Source organism: Cervus elaphus, chromosome 1 (genome assembly GCF_910594005.1).
Source record: "Cervus elaphus chromosome 1, mCerEla1.1, whole genome shotgun sequence".
Classification (NCBI taxonomy): Eukaryota; Metazoa; Chordata; class Mammalia; order Artiodactyla; family Cervidae; genus Cervus; species Cervus elaphus.
The window spans coordinates 79,440,365-79,452,742 of record NC_057815.1 but is presented as its reverse complement, the minus strand read 5'-3'; the positions used below and the strand labels follow the sequence as shown (position 1 = coordinate 79,452,742).

Sequence of the window (12,378 nt, the reverse complement as noted above, 5' to 3'; positions counted from 1 at the left end):
CTGATTCTTTCCTCTGTAATTTCCCATTTGCCATTGAGCCAGTCCAGTGAATTTTTCATGTCTGTCATTGTATTTTTCAGCTTTAAAATTTCATTTGATCCTTCTTTATATCTTGTATTAATATTTCCTTCCTGAGATTTTAAAATATTTTTCATTTGTTTCCAGCATTTGTTACTGCTTATTGAGACATTTTTATAATAGTGACTTTAAAATTCTGGTCTGATAATCCCTAGTACTGTGTCTTCCTGGTGTGGCCATCTCCTGATTTTCTTTCTCGTTAGAATTGAGATTTCATTGGTTCTTGGTATAATGAGTAACTATGCACTATATCCTAGACATTATAAGATCCGGTTACTAATTATATCTTCTATTCTAGAAGGCTGTCAACCTATTTTGGGTCAGAACACATTTCCTAGATCACTTTTATGGCTTATGGTTCACACGTCATCTGAGTTTATAAAACTTCTGCAGTGCCGTTCTGGTCGCCTCCTTCAGATGACAGAGCTCCCCATCTTTAGTTTCCATTGGTGCTAGTTCAGGAGGAGGAGGGGAACCAACTCAACACTACCAAGTAAAGGAGGAAGGTATGATTCCACCCGCTGAGTCAGCTGGGGAGGGGCATTGCCTAGTTAATGCAGGGCGGGAGGGAGGTGTTAAAGCTCCATCTACAGTCCCCAAGGGGAGGGGTGATATGAAAGTGAAAGTGTTAGTCGCTCAGTTGAGACCCCATGGACTATAGCCTGCCAGGCTTCTCTGTCCATGGAATTCTCCAGGCAAGAATACTGGAGTAGGTTGCCATTCCCTTCTCCAGGGGATCTTTCTGACCTAGGGATCGACCCCAGGTCTTCGACATTGCAGATGGACGCTTTGCCACTTGAGCCACCAGAGAACCCCACAGGGGATGGTTTGCTATTCCCTTCCTCTTATTGCAGAGGAGTGGGAGAAGTCAGAGTTCCACCTTCAGGCTCCATAGGAGGTAGGCATCACTTAATTACTGTGAGGGGTAGGTGCAAACTTTTACCTAAAGACTCCATGGAGAAAAAAATGACACCCCATTACTATAGGTGAGGGTGTAAAATAGGTTTTCCCTCACTGGCTCCACTACTGTGGTGTCAGTTCGGGATGGGAAGGGATGCAGTTTTTTTGGCACAGTATTAGGGATTATCAGACCAGAATTTTACAGTCACTATTATAAACACCGTGCCCATTCATCCAGAATAGGCAGAAATGATTAAAGGGTTTCTTCTCTTCAGCTGAACTGCCCTTTTCCAAGTCCTTTGGCTAGAGAGCAGGTTTTCTCTTGGAGATGTTCTTTTAGTCTGTGCTCATTAGTGTTTCTAGCTTGCAGGACACCCAGGCCAGGATATATAGGAAGCAAGAACCCTGCCTCTGCTCCTCCCAAGGAACTCATTGTGGTGTGGCTCCTCATATCCCAAGATCTGTGGGTCAGTCTGCCATCTTTTCTCCACTTTTGAGAATCTTCTGGTAGGTGACTCAGTATTTTGTCTAGGAATTTTTGCTGTGATCAGTGGGAAAGAGTACAAAGAAAATGCATTTACTCCATCTTGTTCAGAACCAGAACGTGCTATTTGTTTTTAAATGCGAAGAAGAACTGAGGATAGAAGGTTGGAAAGACGGCTACACACGTAAAATGAATCAAGTACAGTAAACTGTTAATGGCAGAATCCTGGTGTCAGGATATGGGTGTTATCTATAAAATTCTTTCAACTTTGCTATATGTATGAAATTTTTCATAATAAATTGTTGGGTAGGATTTCTGATCAAAATAAAAATTCAGGAAATTTTTAAAAACCTATACAATGCAAAGAGAAGGAAACAATTCCTCTGTTGAGTGAAAGAGAGGTACTGGAAATTTGCTTTGATCAGTAAGTCAACCACATTAGCTGGAATGAGCAGCCATGAGATAACAATAGCTTTGTGTAAAAGCTTTAGCCGGATGTATGCTACTTCTCATTTTTAATAGCTTACTGTGTACACTGCCTGGCCCTTAGGGCTTGTCATCTTTGCACCCCTAAGAGCAATTCCATCAGAGTTAACAAGCAGAGTGAAACTGAGCTACTCAAGCAAGTAGTTGAAGGACAATTAATGTTGGGGAGGTGCTAAATTCTTTATTTGAAGTGAAAATAAAAGAGAGGGAGAGCTCTTCAAAATTGAATCTTTATTTCTGAAAAAAATCATCGACACACAGAATAAATGTGAAGGGTCCAATCTGAGCTGACCTGGGGACAGAGTCATGCCAATGATCTCTTAAGGCTGAAACTTCTGTTTACTTGGACTTTGGACACAAAGTCCACTCCAATGTTAAAGAAAAAATGTTAAATAAATTTATTTAAAAACAAATGTATTGTTATTTATAATTAATTTTTAAAAAGACACACAGTGACCATTTCCACAGAGTAAAAGGTCTTAGGAATGCGGTCCAGGACACTGACACTGATTCTCCTTGTTCTTCCCACAGGTATAAACAGGACATGTGGCAGACGGTAGGGGAAAGCACAGGCACGGGAACGGGATGGACGGAACCCTGGCTCTTTTCTGCTAAGTAGTGACACCCAGTCCGCGTCTACAGTTCTTGGCACCTCAGCAGCCCATCTGTAAAATGGTTACACTGCTCACTGAAATAAGGATTACATGAAACGACACATGTAACATGCCCTCTCACCTTATCTAGAAACCTATTTAGGCACACACTTTGTTAATTCTGGGGAGGAGGAAATGAAAAGAACAGGTGCTATTCTATTCCTTTCACACACTGATGAAAATTAAGCGAAAGCTCTAGAGGAGTGAAGCAACGGTCTCTTACTTCCTGTCAGGACGACACCAGCAGTACCTGCCTCCTGGGTGTACCCTGGCTGCTCTGTTGGCTGGATCATTCTGTGGCTGGGCTCTCCTGGGCCAAGGCAAAATCATTCGTTAAGGCTGAGCTCACTGAGTCAGCAGCTATACTACAAAGTTCACAGGACTCTCCTAGGTTTTCTTCTAGAAAGGCCTACCCTAAACCTACCTGGCGGAAGCTTAACCAGAATTTTCAACATAATGGTATGAAACCTCATCAACAACAGCCTCTGTCCAGTGGTTGGAATATGTTTTACATGTGGGCTTCCCAAGGCGGCGATACTGGTAAAGAATCCACCTGCCAATGTAGGGGCTGCAAGAGATGTGGGTTCAATCCCTGGGTCTGGAAGATCTCCTGCAGTAGGAAATGGCAACCCACTCTAGTATTCTTGCCTGGAAAATTCCATGGACAGAGGAGCCTGGCAGGATACAGTCCATGAGGTCACAAAGAGTCAGATGCAACTAAGCACATGAATTTTAAAAAATGGCCACCTTAATTTTTGTTGTTTTTTATTTTTTAAGAAATAGATTCTAAATGCGTGAATATGTGTATGTGGTTTGGTAAAATGTCTTAAGATTCTTTTATTCTCCTTACAAAATAACAATGAACGTAGTGACTAAAACTGTCATTCAACATTTACCTTGAGTCTTTCACTGATACTTCTGATCCTCACAATGCCTGAGCCCATATGCCCCTCAATCCAATAGTCATGCCCCCAATCAATTTATGCATTAGCTTCATAAAAAGACCAGCCTGAGGCACCTTTTCACTATTCACAAAATGAGTCCAATCTTTTATTTTGGCCTGCTTTATGCTCACTTCCTGACATATTCTCATTCAGCCCAGTTCTCATCCCTACGGTGACTTTATCTATAGGCTCATTTAACAACTGGGAATCTGTCAGTTGTCCTCTTCTCTGGCTCTGATTTCTGGCTTCCCTCATTAACCGGGAACAGTATCTGCCCCATTGACTACACTCCTGTAAGTCACAGTGTACACATATTTTACTAGGCCTAGTTTTTGAGTACAGGCCCAAGCAGCCAATATTTCCAAACTGGTTTACACACCAGTCTAAACACTTATGTCATATTGAAGCTTTCAATCCACTCATGTTTAGGGACCAAAATGGGGGAATTTCCAGAATCAACAAACATGGCAGTCAGCTTCTGCCTATTTTTCATGCTACTGGTTTATTACAGGCATTCTCCTTTACCTCTGCCTTTGGCTCAGCTGATTCATTAGAGGTATCAAGTTGTTCCTTGGCTTGGGCCATCTGAGTCATCAATCTATCCATATGGGACTGGATGTCAGCCAGTATCTCAGTCACATGAGCTGTGGCCATTGCTTCCTGGATGTCCACTAAATGAAGGGCCTTCTGCTCCTCATCCGCAATCACTTTTTGAACTTTCTTAAATTCTTGCTGTATAAACACCTTCATCTGGTCCCGGGTTACCTGCAGAACAGAAGATGAGTAAGAATACATTGGACACGCAAAGAAATGGGAGAGTAGGGCTATTATTCTAAATGCAAGGTAGCCCTGGCCAAAACACAAACCGTGGGTCCTATCCTATCCCGAAGTTTTGGGAATATCCTCTGAACAATGTTTCTCGGATACTGTTAATGAATTTCCTGCCACTCTTTTTGCTTTTTTCATTCTTTAGGAAGTGATTCCTTATCCTTCCTTTTCATTTTTTTGTTTTCATACCAGTAATACATAATTACTTTTTAAAAATTTAATAGATATTATTGTTTAGTTGCTCAGTCATGTCTGACTCTTTGTGACTCCGTGAACTGTAGCCATTCAGACTCCTCTGTCCATGGGATTTTCCAGCAAGAATACTGGAGTGGGGTGCCATTTCCTTCTCTAGGGGGTCTTCCCCACCCACGGCTTGAACCCATCTCTCCTATATTGCACACAGATTCTTTGTGTATACTAAAAAAAAGAGAGAAATTCTTCTTCTCTCTCTTTCCCAATACCATTTTCCTCCTCAGTGGGTAGTTACTGTTAACAGTCTGATCCATGCCTTTCTGGTCATTATGTGTGTGTGTGTGTGTGTGTGTGTGTGTGTGTGTGTGTGTGTGTACATATATATATGCACAGACACACCTTGGAGACACACAGGTTCTGCTCTAGACCACCACAGTAAAGTGAATATTACAATACAGGGTCACACAAATTTTTTGGTTTCCCAGTACATATAAAAGTTATATAAAAGTATAAATATATACTACACTGTAGTCTCTTAAGTATGAAAGAGTATTATGTTTACAAAAACAATATACATACTTCAATTTAAAAATAATTCATTGCTAAAAAATGCTAACCATCATTTGAGCCTTCAGCAAGTCATAAACTTTTTATAATGGTAACATCAAGATCACTGATCAAAGATCAACAACAGAACAGACACAATAATAATGAAAAAGTTTGAAATGCTACAAGAATTACCACAACATGACACAGGGACAGAAAGTGAGCATACACTGTTGGGAGAAGAGTATTGCTCAATGTAGGGCTGCTACAAACCTTCAGTTTGTAAGACACGGTATCTGCAAAGCACAATGAAGTAAACCACAGTAAAACTAAGTATGCTATACACATACAGACAATTACGTTGCTTTTATGTAAATGAATCATGGTAAACGTATGGTTCTGTGTCTTGATTTCCTACTTGAAAAGTTAGTATATACAGAGCAACTCCATTCATTGTATTATTTTTAATGCCTGTATGATACGGGTATATACAGATATGGACATTTATATAGAGAGAGATAAAAGAATAAATATATCCATTAAATATTTCCCTTCTTAATAGAAATACAAGATATTTCCAAACTTTTGCTTTTATGAACAGGACAGCAATGAACATCAATGGCCATACCTCTTAATATTTGCATATGAATTTCTCTAGAAACCTTTGAAATCACTGAACCAATATATATATATATATATTCTAAAACTACTGACTGATACTGCCAAACTGTCCTCCAAAAAACTGCACCAATTACATTCCCACAATGTGTGAAGTATGCATTTTCCTACACTTCCCCCAAGAGTGGATAATATCAAGTCTTTAAATTTTTACTCTCTGATGAGTGAAATATATTATTGTTTTATTGTGCAACAACAACTGTGTAGAATAAATAAAATATGACTCCGCTGCATTTGGCTAGGGCATAAGGCAAACAAAATGAGAAACTACCAAATCTGAATTTCTAAATGCCGTATCTTGCCAGCAACTACACGTATTGATGTTTCCCCATAACCATGTTTATTTTATGAGTATTGTTAAACAATTCTGCATATTGAGTAGCTGAGGTAGGAAACAGGGAAGAGGCAGAACAGTAGACAAAAGGACAAAAGCCAATAGAGAATTTTAGAGCTGAAAGAGAAAGTAGCTGTCATCTAAGTGAACCCCCGTCTTACAGATAAGGAAACAGACCCAGCTGTAATCCTGGAAGAGACCCTGAGTTCTCCAATCTTCTCGCTCCCAGTCTGAGGCTCTGTTCACCAAAACAGTCTGTCAGAAGAGAAGTCAAACTGGGAAAACCTAAAAAGGAGACTAGGAAAGAAAAAGACTAAAGGAGAGAGGAAGATGAGGCCATTTTCTATTAGCCTCTTAAAAAATGAAATAGGCTTGATACTTTAAGCAGCTTTTGTAACACTGCCATAAAAACATTAGCGCAAAATAAGGCCTGCAGAACACTATCCATTCAAAAGGCAAGTGACAAAGTGACATAAGCCCTCATGAATTCACATACTCTTTGCAGGTACTCGTCCCAGTGCTAAAGAAAAGGGGAGAGGGAGTGTTAAATGTTATTAATGTCCCTCCAAGTTCTTTATCAGATTGAGAACTGTGATTTGTGTTTATTTATATAATTCCTTTTTATTTTTAGTGTATATATTTCAAGGGTGTTATGCTTTATGGTAATCATTTATCAGTGAATCTGGATCCCTACCCTTGAAATAAATAAATTTAGTCTTATAAGACCTCTCTTTAGAGACTAAATCTTTAACTAAGGCATAAACTTTTTGAATTCCTAAGAAAAGCTCTTCCAAGTGACTAAAAATGGACAGCATAATAAAAACTGACCTGTAACCGACTTCACTAGACATCACATACACATGTGATTTGAAGTTAAGAAGCTGACATCACAGTCAGGAAAGGTGGGAACTACATTGCAGTAAGTGAATAAATCATGGTTTTTAAAACATAAATCATCTATTTGCCTTTACTTTACATAGGTTTTTCAACCTTTATTTTATGCAATTTATTTTTATACAGATTAGGCCACAGATTTGAAGGCAGAATACTTTATAAAAGTATACTTTTATACTTTCTGCCTTCTTCTCACTCCAATTCTCTACTAATCAACAAGAGGTATTCTCCAGCCTAGTTCAAAATGGCAAGAACAAACTGGGTCATGGCATTCATTTAAATCCAGAGCCCAAAGGAGAGACTCCCCGGGGGATTAGGCCACCTGTAGGTTAACAGGTTGAGCACTCTGGAGAAAGGACCCCCACCAATGGCAGAAATGAAACAGCTTTCAAAACTTCCTTTCAGGTTTCATTTCAACCCATCATCAAAACTTCATCCTGCTATAAACTTCACAATTCTCCAGAAGCAGCCGGCCCTTCACATCAGCACTGATGGTTGGGAGCCACTGACATCATTTCTGAGTAGGTTTCCTAGAATTTAGGTAGCCTCTAACCTACAGCTTCCCAAAGATGACAGTGATAGTCCCATACTCTTGACTATACTGCACGCAAGTTATGTCAAAAGAGAAAGCTCTTCATAATCAAAGAAGAGAGAAGGCTGGATGTATCACAGACTGATAAGACTGGTGATGTAGAAGTTTCCTTTTTATAGAATCTACTAGTAGTTGTCACACCTTTTTAAAGCCACAGAACTTCCCTTGCCCCAAACAAAGTCTTAGTGTAGAAACCCGAAGTATAATAGAGCCCAAAGTAAAACCACTCTGGTTAAAAGAAAAACCGCCCCATCCTCCCTGAAGTGCTCCCTGAGGCACTGGAGGTTCTCTCCAAGAAAACTGTACCTGAGTGACCTGGGTCCTCTATACAAATGAAACCATAAAAAGAGTTTGCTCTCTTTGGTCAACTGATTAGTCCCTAAGTTGTTAAAACTTTAAAGCCCTAAGTTATAAGCAAGTTGATATATCTTTCTTATAGGTGTATTTGGTGAAAACCATAGCATTTTCTAAAATTACTTAAACACAGCATTGTAATATCATAGAATAAGAAGCTCATTTGTGAATGGTTGGAACTAACTAGTGAACATCTGATGGTTCTTATTAGAGCTGAGTCCAACTTTCTGGTAAGGGGAAAAAAAAGCCCCAGAGAGGTACAGTTACAAAGTATGGTTTAGAAACCAACTTTCCTCTGGTCTAGACTGGTATACCTTCTGCTGTAACATGTTACCTCTAAGGATCCCTTTCTGCCTGCCTCAAGTTTTTCATATTTATTTCTTCTTAATGAGATATTTCTGCTGCTAACAGGTTGCTTCTGTTATTATCCCCACTAGGATGTTACTTCCCCAAAGTGAATCTTGGGATGAAGGACGTACATTTGAAGAGTTAAGTCTCATCCCACGGTACTTTCTATATGCTATTATAGTTAATATTTCTAAGCCAGACTAGACCCAAGAGGCATGCAGACTGTCACTTTACATATACATAATTAAACACATAAAATCCTGAATTAAGAGCTTGTACTTGAAAACACTACCATTCGATGGGTTTGACATGAGCTGGAAATCATTAACTCCTCATTAGCTGGCCTGTAGAAAACCAAGGTTTTATTTACTTTTTATTATAGGAAGATTATAAAAACAATAAGCGTACTAGCTAGAAAGCATGATGGAGTTGTTCCAGAAGAGTGTTGCTGAGATGAACTGAGAAAGATAGAACAGGGTCAGGAACAGGAAGCTGCACAAAAGCAGCACATCTGAGTCTACCCTGATTGAAGCTTCCAGAAATACTTGCTCTTTAGCCAAACCTCCTGCAAGTAACTTTAAAGCAGTCCATCCCAAGGAAAAAGGTTCCAGGGGAACTTTCTCAATGCTGTAATCTGTCCTCACTCCCACAGCACAGTACCCTCTCAGCATGCCAGTGTCCACGGAAACTTCCAGGCAGGGAATCTCAAAGTTAAGGCGGCCAGTATAGCCTGTGGATTTATTCTGGCCTTTTTACCTCAAGAGAGCTCCTTGCAAACCTCTGCCAGGCTCCAGTGAGGGCATACAAGGGAAGAGCTTCATCCGCAAGGAGGACAGAGTCTTTTTCAGTGGATGCCTGGATCTCCCATTTCCTGTGTCTTTTGTGTTTGAGGGGAATAGCCAATATTTATGAATAAAACAATTGTCCATTACTAAGGCTTGGAAAATTATCTAACAGAAGCTTCCCTTGTGGCTCAGACAGTAAAGAATCTGCCTGCAATGTAGGAGACCCACGTTCAATCCCTGGGTTGGGAAGATCCCCTGGAGAAGGGAATGGCTACCCACTCTAGTACTCACGCCTGGAGAATTTCATGAACAGAGAGGCCTGGCAGGCTACAGTCCATGAGGTGGCAAAGAGCTGGACACGACTGAGTGACTAACACTTTCACTACACTTCACTTTTAGAATCATAGCAGATAAGAACTATGAAAAAAAAAACCCAAAACTATGAACCACATTCTATTACCAACATTCCGAGAGATGACAAAAATTTTCCTGACAATGGTTAGAAGCCTGGATTGCTTGGATTTTACAATGGAGTGTTGAGAAGCATTTTCTCATCATCAGAAGCCTCTAGACAAAAGTAGTCATTAGTGTCTTCTTTACCTTCCTTCCTCACTTTGTTAAGAGTACCATGGGATCACTACCTCAGCTATCACTTAGTTATTTCAAGTATTCACTCAATGAAGTAATAATGATATTTACTGTTCCAGTTATTATTTGCATTAAAAAGACTTGAATAAATATGGCTTCCCTGGTGGCTCAGTGGTAAAGAATCTGCCTGCCAATGTAGGGGATGCAGGTTTGATCACTGGGTTGAGAAGATCTCCTGGAGAAGGAAATTGCAACCCACTCCAGGATTCTTGCCTTGAGTATTCTGTGGACAGAGGAGCCTGGCGGGCTACAGTTCATGGAGTTGCAAAGAGTTGGACACAACTGAGTGACTAACACACACCAGGATTCTTGCTTGGGAAATTCCATGGACACAGGAGCTTGGCGGGCTACAGTCCATGAGGTCACAAACAGTCAGATGCAACTTGGCAACTAAACAACAACAGCAAAACAAACACATCAAAATGTTGGAGAGTGGTTATGTCTGAGTGCTGGAATTAAGAGTACTTTTCTTTTTTTTTTTTTTACTTTTAAGTTCAAGTTTTCTACAATAATGTGTAATACTTTCCCTTTAAGAGTAATTTTAAAAAAGAAATATGGCTCAAAGAAAGTTAAGTCCTCAATAAGACATTAGCAAATCAAATCCAAAAATGTATAAAAGGAATTATATACCACGACTTAGGGGGATTTACCCCAGGTATGCAAGCCTGGTTCAACATTTGAAAATCAGTTCATCTAATCTATAATCAATAGTCTAAAGAAGAAAAATCACATGACCATATCAATAGATACAAGAAAAAGCACTTGACAAAATCTAATATCCATGTATGATAAAAACTCTCAGCAAACTAGAAACAGAGAAGAACTTTCTCAACTTCATAAAAGTGCACCAAAAAAATCTACAGTTAATGGCATACTGCGTGGTGAGAAACTAGATTTTTCAAGCCAAGATCAAGAACAAGGCAAGGATGTTTTATCTCACTTCTCCTTTTCAAAAGGCAAAAGGAAATAAAAGTTTACAGGTTGAGAAGGCAGAAATAAAGCAGTCTTTGTTCACAACTGACATGATTATTTATGCAGAAAATCTGAAAGAATCATCAAAAAAAGCTCTCAAACTAATAGGCAGTTATAACAATGCTGCCAGATATAAAGCTAATATATAAAAATCAATCACTTTCCTATATATACCATCAATGAACATGTGGAATTTGAATTTAAAAACACAATAGCATTTAAATTAGCACTCAAAAAATGAAAGACTTAGGTATAAATCTAACACAACATGTACAAAGTCTGTATAAGGAATAAGGAAATCTATAATGAAAGAAATTAAAAGAGAAAAAAAACAATTGTAAAGACAGTCGATGTTCATAGACAGGAAGACTCAAAATTGTCAAGGTCTAATTAGCTGACTCAGTGAGTGACCTGAACTGTGAAGTCACTGACTTTTGAGAAGCACCAGGCTCATCAACGACATAAAGACATCACCACAATGTAGTGGAGAGATACCTGCTTTAAGATCGTGTATAACTACAGCAACACCAACCCTCACTATGCTGCTCTTATGGCAAAGTAGGAGACAGGGTTAGGAGCAAGATAGGGCTGGGAGTCACCCAGCCTCTGGGTGACTCAGAGGCCTCTCTAACTTTGGCCTGCTTTCTACCACTGGACATTCTCTTGCCCCTTAATCTGTGACAAAGATAGGGTCTTATGAAACATAATACTGAAGATATTAAGAGGGACCATGTACAAGCAGTGTTCCAAGTGCCATCACAGGCGTGTTTCTGATTTAATCCTCAGGGAGGCAATAATAATTTCATTTTATGCGTAGGGGAAATTGAAGTCCCCAGTGATGAAGTCACTGGTCTGGTGTTACACAGCAGGTAAGCTATAGAGCAAAGATGCACCTCAGATCAGCCTGATCTAGGTCATCACACTGAAAACCACTCTATCTAGTAACCTCCTTCCTCTGAGAACCAGGATGAGAACACTGGAAGGCAGTGTGGCACAGAAGTGAGCACTTGGGATGGGAAGTCAGCGGCCGTGGATGGCATTCAGGCCTGTCCTTTAGAACTAACCAGCTGCGTGACTTTGGATAAGTCAGGGAATCTCTCAGGGCCTCAGGCCCCTGAGCTGTTAAAAGTGAAAAGCTAAATTCAGTCTCCCTTTTATCTCTAAAATGATAGAGCTGCACAAATGTTACATTCTTGGAACTAATTCACTAATCCAGATTTGCCTCTAATCACATTTGTTGCTAAAACAAGAGGGGGCATCAGAGGAGTAGGAATCTGACCTAGAAGTTGTTAGCCTGATACAGTCAGATTGAGAAGTAAGGAAGAATGCAGAATAACCCTTTTCCTATGGCAACGCTGCCCTCTCTCCTACCTTTAACCACCAAGCTTATTTAGAAAGTCACATAAAACTTGCTCCCTGGTCTCTTCCAGCACTGAAGACTCTACTGGTTGCTGACTCCATCTGCTCTCACGACTGACCTCTCTGCTGACACTGCTGACAGCCCTCAGCCTTTAATTTCTCTTCTCCCATGGTTTCTGTGACCTGGACTTCCCTGGCTTTATGTTTATCAGCTTCATCCCTGCAAACATTACGCTTACTCTCCAGACGACTGTGACTGAGGAAACCACAAGGGTTTTTCAACCTTGGCACAAGTTCCATCTG

General features: G+C 39.9%; 1 protein-coding gene across 2 annotated transcripts in view; it reads right to left on the bottom strand.

The window, feature by feature from the left end:
• Positions 1-12,378, bottom strand: part of TRIM44 (tripartite motif containing 44) — a 106,428-nt gene that overhangs the window by 58,359 nt on the left and 35,691 nt on the right. For both annotated transcript variants that reach the window (XR_006342321.1, XM_043909349.1), the window contains exon 3: positions 4,071-4,310. Coding sequence is in view for 1 of the 2 variants with exons in the window: in XM_043909349.1 (XP_043765284.1) it covers positions 4,071-4,310 (240 nt within the window). In the remaining variant the exon portion in view is untranslated. The remainder of the gene's footprint in view (positions 1-4,070; positions 4,311-12,378) is intronic.